Source organism: Phalacrocorax carbo, chromosome 19, assembly GCF_963921805.1.
Source record: "Phalacrocorax carbo chromosome 19, bPhaCar2.1, whole genome shotgun sequence".
Taxonomy (NCBI): Eukaryota; Metazoa; Chordata; class Aves; order Suliformes; family Phalacrocoracidae; genus Phalacrocorax; species Phalacrocorax carbo.
The window spans coordinates 8,883,010-8,898,533 of record NC_087531.1 but is presented as its reverse complement, the minus strand read 5'-3'; the positions used below and the strand labels follow the sequence as shown (position 1 = coordinate 8,898,533).

The 15,524-nt window shown below is 41.9% G+C and overlaps 1 protein-coding gene across 4 annotated transcripts in view; it reads right to left on the bottom strand.

Moving 5' to 3' along the window:
• LOC104051692 (ran-binding protein 3-like) overlaps positions 1 to 15,524 on the bottom strand; it is a 52,930-nt gene that overhangs the window by 3,874 nt on the left and 33,532 nt on the right. For 2 of the 4 annotated variants that reach the window (XM_064469883.1, XM_064469886.1), the window contains 8 exons: positions 10,357 to 10,476; positions 9,292 to 9,395; positions 8,922 to 9,000; positions 7,923 to 8,025; positions 6,907 to 7,031; positions 4,238 to 4,358; positions 3,484 to 3,626; positions 1,417 to 1,597 (listed from right to left, as the gene is read on the bottom strand). In XM_064469883.1, coding sequence (XP_064325953.1) covers positions 1,417 to 1,597; positions 3,484 to 3,626; positions 4,238 to 4,358; positions 6,907 to 7,031; positions 7,923 to 8,025; positions 8,922 to 9,000; positions 9,292 to 9,395; positions 10,357 to 10,476 — 976 coding nt within the window. Of the gene's footprint in view, positions 1 to 153; positions 851 to 1,416; positions 1,598 to 3,483; positions 3,627 to 4,237; positions 4,359 to 6,906; positions 7,032 to 7,922; positions 8,026 to 8,921; positions 9,001 to 9,291; positions 9,396 to 10,356; positions 10,477 to 15,524 lie in introns of those variants that run through there. The other 2 variants (XM_064469884.1, XM_064469885.1) reach the window with 2 other exon arrangements.

Here is a 15,524-nt window from a genome sequence, read left to right as displayed (position 1 = left end):
TGTCCACTGCAGAATTTTATAGGATCATAGAATCATTAAGGTTGGTAAAGACCTCAAGGATCATCAAGTCCAACCACCAGCCCACCACCCCCAGGCCTCCTAAACCGTGCCCTGAAGTGCCGTGTCTACATAACCCCCCCTCCCAGGGCTGGTGACTCCCCCACCTCTCTGGGCAGCCTGTGCCAGTGCCTGACCACTCTCGCAGTGAAGAAATATCCAAGGAACAGAGTCAGCCTATTTTTCACAAACCAAGCTCTCAACTTTGTGCTAAGTAAGTGTAGTTTTAAGATTAGACTTAAGATCCTCCTCCCTTGATATCTTTAACTCTTGAGCATCACAGCCAGTTTGTATAATCTCCTTATCCTAAAATTGCTCACTTGTTGTTTACATCTTTGCAACACCGAAAGCAGAAAATAGACCAAAAGACTCATAGATGATTTTATTTAATCTTCAGGGTTACTGTCAGTTTAAAGAAACACCTAATCTATTTTACCTAATAATCTGCAATTTACATGACTCTCATAAGCAGTACATGAGATTATAGAACAGTACATGAGTGATTTTTTGGGACAGCTACATTTATATATTAAACGGAGAAGTCTAACCATTTTAACTGCTTCTTTGAGCCTCCAGCCAGTTTCTGGTGTTCACAGAAACCTGAATACGGCAAAGACAAAATCCCACAAAATCCAGAGTAATGGAAATTATCAGGTCTTTTTGCCCAGTAGCATCCCAGAGCCTAAAAGCTCTGTTTCCAGCCTCTTCAATCCAACCACTCCTTCTGTTCATACTCATTCCTTTTTTTCCCCTGCAGTGAATCAGGATGGAGGACTGGTCTCTGTTGGATGTTCTAAGCCATAGGAAAGCAAAGCACAGATGACTCAAGTCAGGAGTACAGAAGGAATCAAACTGATCACTAGTGCTTTTCTTAAATTCTGGTAGTCTCATGTATAATGAGATTAATCACATTCTTCCCATGCCCTTTTGTAAACCTCCTGCTTTCCAAATAGCACTCCGCTATTCAAGAGTCAGTCTGGATCCTGCCTGCTGAAAAGTCCAAGACAGTCACCTCAGGTTTTACATGCAAGCCTTGGCCATGTTGAAGGCAAAAATTAAACTCAACTACTCCTTAAAAACCTTGTAAACAAAACTAGAACTGAAGGACAGGTAACCTCTGCTGAACGGTGACATGTAACTCAGAAGTGCAGTGGACTTTTTACCAGTTTGGAGAAGTACCAAGAAACAGCTGCATTCAAGAAGGCAATTCACACAATGAGTCTTATTCAAAACACACCTGTGAGACGTAACAGGTCAGAAGTCCATCTATAATATACAATTACAGAGGGGAGAGTCTGCCTTAAAGGATGACAGAGAAAAATGCATGGAAACCAGGAAAATCTGGTCTTTCTTGCTTACCACTTCCAACTGATCCTGAAGGTGCAATGACGTCATCATCACTGTCTTCCTCATTTGATTGTGTTACCTCTGGCTCAGGCGCTAGATTCTTGACTTCTTGCTCTTGTTCCACTCTACTCCGCAAGGCCAAGATCCGATGGTGTAACGCAGCATACAGCTGCCCTGTATCTTTAGAACTTGCCTACATTTTTTTAGTATTAGAAACAAGAAAAAGGTGCAAGGTATTATACCAGAATAAAACACTGCTTATGTAATACACACCAGTCTTGCCAAATTTCACCATCTACTTTTCAATTTTCTCATATAGAGTTTTTCAAACTAGGTCAGAATGCGTTATGGAATACATAGCAAGATGCTAGATATACTAAACTCTGATGGTGAGTATATTCCTCTCTGCTCAGCACCAACTTTCTCTGGCTAACAGAACCAGTACTAGCTGATTTTATATAACCCTCTTCACCCTGGAGTCTCACACAGCTTTCCTGACACCCTGAAAAGCTTATGCTGAAAAGATCTTTAACTAAAGTTTGTCTTGCACAGGTTTTTCCAGGTTTGTCAATCACTCAACTTCCCATATCCGCTAACTGTAATCAACTGTAATTAATTGTTTCGTGATGCATTGACATAACATTTCAACATATGATATCAGAAAACTGAATGGACATGCAGTCAGGCAAGTGATTATTTAAAAATTTTTTTTTCTTTTTACACTCTCATACTGGTCAGCTGTTTCAGACGGAAGCATTTGTGACAACCTGTCCAAGAATACTTTTTTTTTGCTCTAAGGTTAACATCGACTTCATGCCTTCGAAAGAATCAGTTTCTAGGCTCACTGAGCTAAGTAATGGACATTATTTAAAAGGAAACTCCCTTCTTAAATCTATGAAACTGTCTTTGATATATCAATGAAGTCCTCATGTTAACTACTATTACTGTTAGTCCCAGTTAACTGTAAGGTAACAATTCTACTTCTCAGATTTTTTCAGAAAAAACTGCTTCCACCCTCCCCGTCACTTAAATCTGTCACCTCTATATCTACAAAATTACCCTGCAATGAGCTGTAGTGAATAAATTAGTCCATAAAATACACTTAATCAATACTAAAAATCAATAGCGAACAACCTGATGACACACTGACTCAAACTTGTCAAATCTAGAGAAATGCTGAGGAAGAGTTAGCCATTAATTTCACTGCTTTTTCTTCATCAGTGGACATTCCACATCATTAAGTTACACTCCGGGACTCCAGATCCCAGTCCTACAAAGCTAATGTCATGGGGAAGCTGACCATTTGTTGCTGTTTGCTTAATTTCTGATCTATAAGAACACTTAACTCTTTAGCAATCCCTTGTACAGAATCAGTGTAAGTCAAAATAATGTGTTCAGACCTCTCAAAATCTGTAAGTGCTGTTAGCAGACATGAAGGAATGACCTTTCTTGCTGACTGAATCATGACCTCTCAAGTGTTTTAGTAACTCTAATTGGGATTGATGCCCCCCCATCTAGCAAGCACAGAAATCACCTTCACTGTTCTGCTACTGCTTGGAATACTCTGTGTTAAAAGAAAATCAAAGTCAAAATGTGTTACCCTTAACTACTAACACAATGTTCTTGACAGATATTTAGTGTTTTGCTTCCAGTGAGCACCTATACATCCACCCACGCTGCAGACAATGACAGCTTTCTCATGCTACAAGTCCTGGTAGATCTAATTTTGGTTAAATTACTACACATATTTCATAGATTTCTATCTCCCTTGATAACAAAAAATGATTAGCATTATTCTTGCACTACAGTTACAGTCTTACTAGGCATGGAACAGATCCCAGGACTCCATGGTCAATGCTTTGGACAACACGGCTTCCTGAAGTGCCTTTTACAGGGAATTTCTTCACAACTAGTAAGGCTCTTCAGGCAAGCATAGCCTGCTAAGCCCCTTGTCTTTGTGGAGGGGGTGGTGGTAAGGAGGTTGAGTGCAAAGAAGAATGGGAATGGTACCTCAGTACAATTTAAGCAAGCACTGATTTTAGTAGGAAGGTTAAGATGTAAACAAAAAACAGTACTCACTGATATAAGAAAAACTTTAACTCCCTGGTCCTCTGTATCCATGGCGGTGATCCGGATACTCTTCTCACTGGCTTTATCGATCTGCATCTGAGCCCAGAGCTTGGTATTTAAGATTAGCCTGAGACTCCCCTGAGTCCTCATCACTAAAGCCAACATACAAGATCAGTTAGGTGGAAAAAGACAACAGGAAGCTCCAAACAGTCCAAATGGCTTTTTATAGTGTGAATGTTTAAGTCTTTTTACAAAGAATATCAAGGGAAAGGAATGTTATCACAACTGTTAATCAGAAGAATGTGAGCTGCTGAAGATTATCAGTCATGTCTATACATCCAAGTGCAGTGGTTGGACTTGAGCTGATAATCTCGGGCTAATGCACATTCCTGCCAGTCTGCACGATCGTGCACTATTCAGAGAGACTTTCCCCCCAAGCACCCCGTCCCAAAAAAGGAGAGAGCCCAGATCTGAAGAACATTACCATAAATTTCTAGTCAAATTTTCTAGTTGCTAAATTCAGCTTGCTTTTATGGGGGGATAAAAGGTTACTGGAACATTTGCTACACTAGGAGGATATGAAAAGATACTCTCTTGGGAAGAAATGGTCACAAACTGAAGCAAGAGAAAAGGTCCAAACTGCTTTCTGAGTTGCTGTAGCCAAGGCATAACCTAAAGGGGATGCTGCTGTGAGTCACGGAAGCGTCCTATGATAATAGCACTGACTATAATCCAATACCTCATTTCCCCTGGTTCCGCTTACCTAGCCGAGACTGTAATGTTCCATCATCTGTTGAGGCCATATCATTGAGTCTCAGAAGTCCTCGACCTCTTTCCACCCAAGACTGAGAGTTTTTATCAAATACAAACAGCTTGCACTGAATCTGTAACAGAAAATATCTCTATAGCACACTGGTTGATTGAAGTAATTATATTTCATATTTAGCCACCTACAGCTGGTTAAAAAAACTCTCAAGATTTCATATTTAAATTTCAAACTGTTTATAGCTGTGGAAACCAAAGCCGTCATCCTCTTTTTTGTGATAAATTCCTCAAAAAATGCTATTTAGTTTCATAGGGTTTTATTGACAGAAGGTAGATATTCTTGAAGAATAACTGTGTTCAAGATCAAACAACAATTTTCAGATAAGGTACAAGCATCCACAGAGGAAATTGATTGTGATAAGAGACTGCGTAAGAGTCACCTACAGTCTTAAATCAGTCAATTCTTTTAAAAGAAAGTCTTAGGTGCACTTTGCACCACTGAGGGTGGTATTTGTTGCTGGGAAGACCCAGCACAATGAAGGCAAAGCAAAATTCTTTCTGTATTAAGGAAGAAAGGATGAACAAACATGTTCATTATCAATTCATAAAGCGTGACCCACACAAAGTCATTAATAAACAAGACATATTTTTCCTGCCTTCTTGGTTCATCACTTTGAAAAAGTACACCTTTTGTACTTTCTAATGGTAGGACTGTTCCTGCTTCCCATAAAAGCCCCCTTTTTCCTGCCCTGCTAAACATGTCTACTTTATATCACCCCTCTAATCCATCTTTCATTTTCACAGCCGAGGTATCACACTTCAAGGCTTCACCCCTCAAGTTCCCCGCATATGTGCATGCCCTAGGTGGAAGATGTATTTCCACTCTTTATTCCCTCCACCTCTCTCATTTTCTCCGACACAGAACACCGAGCTCTGAATACTTCATTTCTGCAACATTAACATATTTCTGTCTGTGCAAGTCCCATTCGGGATTCCAGTGAATTAAATTTCACAGGAAAAAAGAACTGAAGTTAGGTGAGAGCTCAGTTAAGCTACAACATATTCATGCACATCAGTCCTCTATTAAGTATACAACTTATGTACTTGTAAGTGTACAACTTGTATACGTAAGTATACAACAACTAGTTGTTGTCTTCCTAAGTGAAACAGGACTGTCATCTCTTCAGTGTCTTGTTTAATTACATGAAGCATCCAGGACTTTCTGAATTATGTAGAAAGAGACAAGTACCAGAACAACTGTGTAAAGATCCATTCATGTCTGGTAAAAATAAGTCTGAGAAGACAAACAGATTATTATTTTGTAGGATAATACAAATGTAACTGATACATGTCAGTTACTGACACAGTGCATCTGGTTTGGCATCAGAAAAGACCAGCATGTCTGTAAGAACAAAAAGCTATCCTTAAAAAGAACAATGCCATCCTGAGTGCTGAGAAACTTAGAAGATCAAGAAAAAACTATAATTAGAGGATAAAGAGAGGAGGGGAAAAAGTTATGTATAGCTGTCATGGTTTTAGCTGGCACAGCGCTGTGCTTTGGACTTAGCATGAAAACAAGGCTGAGATAACACACAGATGTTTTGGTTGTTGCTGGGCAGTGCTTGCACTTCTCAAGGACTTTTCCAGTTTCCCAGGCTCTGCCAGGTGCACAAGAAGCTGGGAGGCGAGGGGGCAGAGCCAAGAGAGCGGGTTCAAACTGGCCAGAGAGATACTCCATATCATCTAATGTTATGCCCAGTACGTTAACTGGGGGGAGCTGGCCGGGGGAGGGAGGCAGCAAATGCGGCTCAGGGACAGGCAGCATCGGTCGGCGGGTGGTGAGCAGTTGTATTGCTTGTGTTTCTGGCTTTTTTTATCCTTTTCCATTTTATTATATTATCATTATTGTCATTATTATAATAATCATTATTACAATTATTATTTTATTGTAATTATTAAACTGTGCTTATCTCAACCCACAAGTTCTTTTGCTCTTCCGATTCTCTTCCCCATCCCACAGGGGTGGGGGGAAGCAAGCGAGGGAGCGAGCCTGAGTTGCCAACTCAGGCTGAACCACTACAATACCACTTAGTTTCATACAAAAATCCTCCACATTTTTAAGGCCATACTGAATTTAATGAGTATATTTAAGTTAATGAATAACTACAATGTTAAATAAATCACGATTAAAATCAGGAGGCTAAGTCACGACTGAATGTCCCTCTAAAACATCACTCAATTAAGTACCTCCAGACAGATCCTGTTTTATGGTTTCTGCTATGCGAGAAACCAGACTGCTGGCATAATAGTCCATTCTGAGTTTAAAAGAAAATCTTCAGTAGTACAATAAGAAATTTAAAATATGTAGTTCATTTACATTTTCTTCAGAGAGTTATTTGTAGGATAAAAGCTTTTGTGCAATGGATTCAGGAAAGGATGCTTAAGATTTGTCTGTATGGGCCAAACATTAAAATTTATTCAGAATGAGGAAATTAAGAAACAAAGTAAGGATCTGATAATAAATATGCAAAGTTTGCATTTTAACACAAGAAGGTACATTAGTGACAGAGGATGCCTGAGTTGTAGGGAGCCAGGTGGTGTGCATTCACTGGACATCCATATGAATCCCCATAAACTCAAAGCTCCTCTACTTTATTAGTTTCTTACCTGTAACACATTACTTTCGGCTTCCTCCCCAGTAATCACTTCTACCTTCGCTAATAAACACTTCCTTGCTGTTGCTTTAGTATAGGCTGCTGCAGACTCTGCCAGTGATTCTGAAATATTATTAGCTGGACAACATTTTGAAAGTTTGAGAATGATTAGCACATAATTTGCTAAGATTTAGAGAGATATTATGTAAGTGTACCAGAACTTGGAGAAATAAAGTATAGGAGATCGACATTAATAGAACATTAGAAATAGGACTGAAATTTAATGCTGAAGTTAAAGCTTGTCTTTTAAGACTTGTTTAAAAGCACAAGATGACACAAGGGAGAGAAGACATAAGCTATTGAAAAGTTCTGGCCCCAGATACAGTATTTCAAATACACAGACACCTCTGTATCTGCAGGTGTTCTAGGCGTCCCTACAGGTGTTCCAGCAGAACTGATACTGCTACCAGCTATACAGTTGTGCCTACACATGTACAGCATGGTTCGTCTTCCACTTTTATTCTGGGTTGCAAGCAGTTTGCTGGAGAAAACCCACAGCTCCCAAAATGTCCAGAAAGTCTTGCCAATCTGAAGAGTCACAGAAGTCTAAAATCCAGCAAACAGTTCTTGGGTCAAGCAACACTCGATACAAAATACATTTGACTCAGGCATTCAGTCACTGGAAGTGTGATAGAACAGTTTGCTGCATTTCTTCTACACTCTGTAGGTCTAAGTACCTGCTTTGTTAATTCCCTCTACTTTCATTCTGCTGAAGATACTCCCAACACCACAGAATGACCATGAAAGAGACAGTGCAGCCAGTACATGTTTAATATTGAAGACAAAAGGACACGAGAATCTATAGCATCTAGCACATCACCTCCCACCCCAAGCGTGTACCATTCGTTACAGCAGGCAGTAAAGGCAACCTGAAAATATTAGGTTTTTATGAAGTAATAGGATATTGAAAAATGCAATCATTTAAACAAGGATTAACTACCATTCCTAAAATAGTGTTTTGTTTTTCACCTTTCTCTGGTGTGGCTTCCTGAGAAGAGGATTCAGACCCAGACTCTGTAGCAGCATTCTCCTTATTACTCTCTGTACTACCTTCATTTGATTTTGGTGGACTCTATCACAAAAAGAGGAGGTAAACAGAAGAGAGAAAGCAGACACTAATTTTGCATAACAAGACTTAGTCATCAATTACTGAGGGATGCCCTAGTGTTTATAAGCTGTAGAGCAAAAGAAGAATCCCACAGATGACATGCTGTCACAGTAAAAACTGTCCTACTACCCTGGCCAAGGGATTGAATGGAGCGTGACCTGAAAACCAGTTCAAATTACTTTCCCCTGAACTGAAACCAAATTTCAACACTTGTTTTCAACAAAGCAAACCAATTTCAGCTACAGTTCAACTCAAGGCATACTTGACTGACCTTCCTGCTCAGTGGTTAGACAGGTATGAATGCACAGCATGAAGCGTTTCCCTTTTGTATCAGCATAGCAGCAAAGACAACGGTAGGAAACAGTGAGGCACTAGAAGTTATACCTTACACAATAAACACAGAATTTCCTGAATCTTATCTCAGTACTGAGGCAGCTGCCTTACTGCTGGACTCGAAATCCCATCACTGAGAGAGTCACGTAACTGACCTTTTCTCTATTTGGAAGACAGCAAACATAAAACACCCTCAAATGCTTTAAATGGCTTCTTCAGTAGAAGTAGCAAGCTGTGCCATAAAGTGCCTGGACTTGGGAGCCACAAGCTCTGTAGGGAAGACACTTGGTCTCCTTACACTGGTAGAGCTTGGCAAGGAAAACCCCGAGAGCACGGCTGTTGCAGACAATAGCACCTAATGAATTCCCCACACTGCACTCAGAATAAGTTACCTACATGGTAAACCACTGAAAGAAAACCATGCTCCAGTGACAAGTATAATTAAAGGTTCTCAAAATTCCTGAGTGAGCATCCATCATACAAACTACTCACAAACTTACAACATTTCAGACACAGTGGATACTCACTAGGACTCGCTCACTCATGTTCTGTCCAAAAACAAACTTGTTGCTGGATGCATCTGCACTGTTTGTAGAGTTCTCTACACTGAAAAAAAGAAGAAACCGCAACCAAAACAGGTAAGTCAGAAAAATATCTGTTTGTCTTCTATTATTTTCTGAAGAGGCTTTGGTGATGACCTGGTCAAGCAAATGGTGACAAATGCTTCTCCCTTGACCAGATGATTGAGGATTCCCTCAGATCTGAAGTTTGCCATCTCATTCTTCAGAACACTAGATTCCCACTGACCCAGCTCTGCATCCAATAAAGAGCAGAGTTGCAAGTAATTCTGAACACAGAAATGAGGAAAACTGTCTATAGGTTTCTCTGTAGTCTCACCTGGAACTGATGTACTGTAGAAAATAATTTGTTGCAGAAGGTATGTCTGATGTAGGAAGGCCAGCATTCCGCACATCGGCTGTTTCATCGCTTTCATCTCCTAGCTACAAAAAAGGACAAGTATACATTGACAGTTTTAACTACGGATTGCAGAATTTTCAGCTCATTCTTTCCCATGACAAAGTTCCATCCACAAACACTTTCTATAACAAAACAATAGAAGTCTATGTCCCACTTACTTTAGTTATGCTCAGAAACCTGCACAAACCTCCTGTCTTCAACAGGAGGTACTAACAACCCAACTCAATTACTCCGTGTACAGATTTCACAGAATCATAGAATGTCCTGAGCTGGGAGGGACCCACAAGGGCCATCAGTCCAACTCCTGTCCCTGCACAGGACAGCCCAAATTCACACCGTGTCTCTGAGGGCCTTGGCCAAGTGCTTCTGGAACATCGCCAGGCTGGTGCCGTGATGCCTCCCTGGGGAGCCTGTGCCAGGGCTCCACCGCCCTTGGGGGGAAGGACCTTTCCCTAATGCCCAGCCTAACCCTCCCCTGGCACATCTCCCTGCCATCCCCTCGGGTCCTGGCGTTGGTCACCAGAGAGAAGAGATCAGTGCCTGTGGGTTTGAACCCAGGTTGCCCTGTTTTTCTTCTCACCTTTTCTGTGATATCTTGGTTGCATGGGAGCATCTTAAGAACACATTTCAACTTAATTCTCACCCAAAAGGTACAAGGAAACATTACATCGCACTGAGCTTTAGATGTTACCTAGGATTGCAGTAGATGTATTTATTTTTGAAAAAAGCTTCTTATGCTGCTAAGCAGTAATATTAATTTATTAGATGTCTGGAAGACCAGTTTTACTAAACAGCCAACCGAACTGTGCTCACAGCTTCTGATTTTGCATATATACATGGAAGATTTAACCCCATTGTATAGTGGCTTCAAAGTACTCCATAAACAGTGTGTAATGCTCATGCCAAGAAATTATCTGTTCCACTGCTTCTTATTCTCACTTAAATACAATCAACTCTTAGTCAAGATAACAATCATGTGTGTACCTTAACTCTATCTCTTAAGTTTTGCCCAAATACAAACGCTTGCTGTGCATTTAGTTCTGTCTTCTCACAGTTGTCATCATCTGAAGTACTATTGGGCTCTTTTTTCTGACATTCTCCTGCCTAAAGAAAAGAAATTGAAAACTTCAGCCTAGGTAACTGAGTTTATTTAAGCAAAAAAGACACATTATGATATGGCGAGTCCCACAGTTATTGTAAATAAGCCAAAAACATCTCCAGAGCTACAAGGCAAATTTTACATTAAAAAAAAATCCTCTGTTGCTGTTCAGAGCATCTTTCTTAATGAATCACAGAAGAGTTAAGGTTCAAGGGGATCTCTAACGAACATTTGGTCCAAACTGTGCTCAAAGCAGCATCAACTTCAGAATTATGCTAGGCTACCTGAGGCCTCGTACAGCTGAGTTTCAAAAAATTCAAGGATGGCAGTTCTACAGTTTGTGTAGCCTGGTTCAATGTTTGACTGCACAAATATGATAGTTTTGTCTTAATACCCAACTGGAATCCCCCTCCCCACACCTGCAGCCTTCAGTGGTTTGGTAGGCGCTTCCAAGTCTCACTCTTTCTTGCTACAGCCCACCACTAGAGAGTTGAGGAGAATTCAATTCCCCTCCCTTAGTCCAAGCAGAATATACGCAGCTTTTTCACTCTCTCATCAGGTATCGTGTGCTCCAGCCACTTGTCACCTCCGTCATTTGTAAATGTCTTTCACATACTGGCAAGCCCCAAACTATACACAATACTTCTGATGCCATCGACCAGTGACAAGTGAAGGGGAATAATCACCTTTCCAAACCTAACAGCTGCAGTCTTAGTAAAGCAGCCCAGTACGTTGTCTTAATTAATAAAGGGATGCATTGCTTATTTGTGTTCAACTCATTGATCACTGTTGCACAGGACCTCAATGGTCCTGAACCTTTTGTCATGCTAAGGACCTTCTATCTGCACCTGTGCAGTCCGCTTTCCATTAGCAGCTCTAACCTTTCACTGCAGCTGCCATGGCAGTGTTTTCCAGAGCACCTCTGGCAGTATTTTCTCCTGTTACTCTCATACTGTAGTTCTCATCCCATTACACTCAGGGCCTTGTACCTGCAAACCCCTATAGTGGTGTTGGGAAGCAATTGCCACCGGCATGGGAATCGCCTCCTCCCTCTTCTCTCCTGACTTCCTACCTAGTAGTTTCTGATTTACATCAGAAGGCCCCACAATGTGCATGCACAATGCCTAACAACTAATCAGCACGTAGCAGCTGCCCTCAAAGCATGCTTCAAACAGCATGAACAGTATCATAAGTAGAAAAAAAAACCCCATAGTAGGAATTTTGAGCATATCCTGGTGAAAACTATATAGTTACTTTAGGAAGAGTGTTACGGGTTACCACCTGCTCCACTGGAGAGGACACCCAGGGAGAAGATGCCCCTCTGGGGAACCCCTGTCACTTATCTGCCTCGTCCACGGGAAGTTTTCCCTTGTCCTTCCACTTTTGTTCTCCCTTTCTCCAAAATAAAGTAACTGTCTCCCTTAGAAGTAATACTATCAGCCACAGACCCTGTAATAAGTTCTCTACATCAGAACTTGTCTCAGCCTCGTTCATGCAGCACTGATCTCCAAGCACTTCTCTGCATAGCTGCTTTCTAGCCACTCACTCTCCAATCCTTGGGACACATGGGTTATTTCACCCCAGGCAGAGGACTTTGCATTTGTTGACCCTCAGTTGGTTTCTCTTGGCTTGCTTTTCCAGCCTGCTAAGATCCCCCTGAATGGCCCTGCCTTCCAACATATTGACCATTTTCCCCTTCCCTCCATTAACTGGCATCCACAAACCTAAGATTCATTCTACCTTGCCAGGTTGTTAACGTAAACATTAAATAGCACAGTCAGTACCAGCCCTAACGGAATGCCTCTAGGAACTGGCAGCCCACCAGACTTTGAACCACTGACTGCTACCCTTGAAGTTCACTGGTTCAGCCAATTCTTCACGCACTTTAAACTCCACCCAACCAGTGCGTCCCTCCAACTTGGCTATGATGGTACTGGAGACCACCCAAGCTGAAGTCAAAACCAACAAGGATTGCTCTTTGCACAGCCAATCATCTCAGAAGGGAAAAAAAAAAACAGTCAAGTTGGTCACCATACTGGCTGTTCTCAATCACTTTAAGGTGCTTCTTCACCAGGAAGGGAGAGGAAGGTGCTGAACACTTGCTACTTTCCTAGATCCTCTTTCTTGCCCTCTTGAAAGCGTGTGCCATGTTCTCTTCTTCCCCAGTAACAGGGACCTCCCACAGTACAACATTTTTATGATAGGCAGTGGTCTCACAGTAACACCAGCCAGCTCCCTCAGCACCCATGGACGCATCCTGTCTGGTCCATGGACTTGTGTATGTCAAACTGTATCATATGGTCCTTCAGCAAATTTACTGTGATAAGTCACTGCCCCAAACTTCCCCTAGGAAAAGGGACGTGGAAGACCTGACAGCAGACCTCTCTAGTAAAAACCAAGGCAAAAACACTAACTCCCTCAGATTTTTTTTTTCGTGTCCTTCATCACTAGGTTCTCTCCAGCATTTGGCAGCAGACCTACATTTTTCCTTCATCTTGCCCTTACTGCTAACGCATCAGCGGAAGCCCTTCTTACAGCCCCTTCATCCCCAGTCATTTCCAACTCCAGCTAAGCTTTGGCTTTCCCAGTTCTCCCCCCCCACATCCAGGCAACCCTTTTGTATACCTCTTGGGTACCTTGTCTTCTTTCCAACTTATGCACACTCCCTTTCTGGATTTAGGGAGCTCCCAGTTCATCCACACTGGCCTCCTACCACACCTGCACAACTTCCTACACACTGGGATAAACATTCTCTGAGGTGGTTTGTCCATGGGGGTAACAAGATCTCCTGAGCCCTTCTGTCCTTCAGGATCCTTACCAACAAGCTCCATGAACAAGCTGAAGTTTTCTCCCCTGAAGTCTGGGTCTTTATTCTGCTACTTATCTTCCCCACTTCCCTCAGAATCTCCAACTCCATCTCATAGCTACTCTCAACCACTGTACTTCTCTAAGCAGTTCTTTGCTGTGAATACCAGGTCCACCTGAGTACCTCACTAGTCAACTTAGCCAGCACCTGCATCAAAAGAAAGATTTGTCCTCAACTTATCCCTAAAATCGCCGGTAGTATCCCTACCAGGAATGTTGCCGTTTCAGGTGCCAAGGTACCTGAAGTCCCCTTTAGAACCAAGGTCTCCAATTGCGAAGCTTCTAGTTTTTCAAGGGCTTCAGCTTCTTTCTGCTCTTGATCAGTCCAACTCTAGTGAAGGTTCACCTTAATCACCCCCTTGCTGGCTTCCCCTCTGATCTTAACCTATAAAGCCCTGACCAAATCAGCACCTTTCCCAAACCAAAGCCTCTAGATTCAAGCAGCTTCTTCAAGCATAGCAGAACCCACCCCCTTCTCGTCTTTCCTTCTTTACTTCCTAAAAAGCCCATATGTATGCAATGCAGTACTTCAGTTGTCCACGTGAACCTCCTGTAACCGCGACCCCAGTGAGGTCACAGAACTGACACTGCACATAGATCTCCAATTCTTCCTCTTAGTTTCTCATGCAGGGTGCTACTGCCTACAGGTGCTTCAGATGGGCTGCCAGCCATGGCACCTTCTACACATATTGCACAGGGGAAAGAAAGTGGGAAAACAACCCTGGATTGGGTCCAAAGGAATTCTGCAAATCCCATCTTATGTTTAAGGGACATAACCTTTGCATAACCTAGCTGTATCATCTGCCTTCAGATTCTAATTCTGGCATTTCAAAGACACCGTTTTTCTTGCTGGTAGTCAAAAAGTGGACCAGTGTTGCCTGCTAGGAGTAGTCCTCCACCACTGCACAGTGTAGAGAGGGAAAAGTAGCATTCTGTTGAACAAAGGAAAAATCATTAGCCTAGGATCTCCTTAATAGGTCCTCCTCCTGGAAAGCCATCACTATCTCCCAAAAAGGCCAGGGCCTGCATGGTAGGCTTGAACAGCTGCCTGTCAAGTTTCCCTGCATATCTGATGGCGTCCAGCCACCAGTCTCTCCCATCAGCCAAAGGAGGTTGAATAGAAGGCTGTAGCTTGTTCCCGTGTAAGGACTACATTGCTTAGGGCTCCTGCAGTATCTTGGGGATTGTCAGGACAGTGAGAAGGCCTAGCCCAAATAGGTGCAGGTCACCACAGAGATGCTCAGAGTAGGACAACTACCAGATAGAGAACATTCTCACTCTCCTACCTTGCATAAGCACAAGACAGAGACCTCAAAGAAAAAAATCTTTTCTGCCAGTAAAAAGACCATGACTCACATCTGCTCTAACAAGGGCAGACCAGGCTCATACACAACTGCAAAACACCACATACCTGCCCTCACAAGGAAGCTTTCTCTCTGTGGTACATCAAATCTATGCCACAGATCTGTACATAGTTACTAACATGAAACTTAATTCTAGAAGTAACCATTCACTCTAATCAAGCAATCTAATATTCTGCAGAGAGACTCCAACATTTAACACAACTACTGTGTGAACTCCAGTTACTTGTAGCTGCACTAGAAAGCTTCAGGCAGATGGTCCATCCTGACTACAAATGCCAAGACTATGAAGAATATCTATGATTCTAGCCCACCACACTCCTCACTAAAATTGCAAATGCTCACTTATGAAGCTTTATACTATTTAATATTTACCTTTCAGCAATCCTTAACATCTAGATTGAAGAGCTTTCTTTTATCAGAAAAATTCCTCCCAGGTCAGTATTTCTGGACTTGGATTAAAAAAGTCAAGAGGATTTTTAGGCGCTAAAAATGTATAGAGGGTCTCCCTAATGACAAACACTGAGGTAACAAGCATGTCTCACAAAGACTTCATACTGATCCATGCAATGAATTTACTTACTGCTACTTAATTCTGGCAGTAGTCTTTCACTAAACCTTAAAAAGCCATTCACACTAGAAGTCTTTCTGCTTAGATATTCAGATTTCAAAACAGACTTGAATTTCAAGTAAACTGTTACATACTCTTGCATTGTTAACAATACTACACTTCTACACTCAACATGACATCAAAAGGCAACCCACTGTCTAATGAAGCTACCAAAAACCCCCTAAACCTAAAAAACCACACCCCAAATTCCGCACAC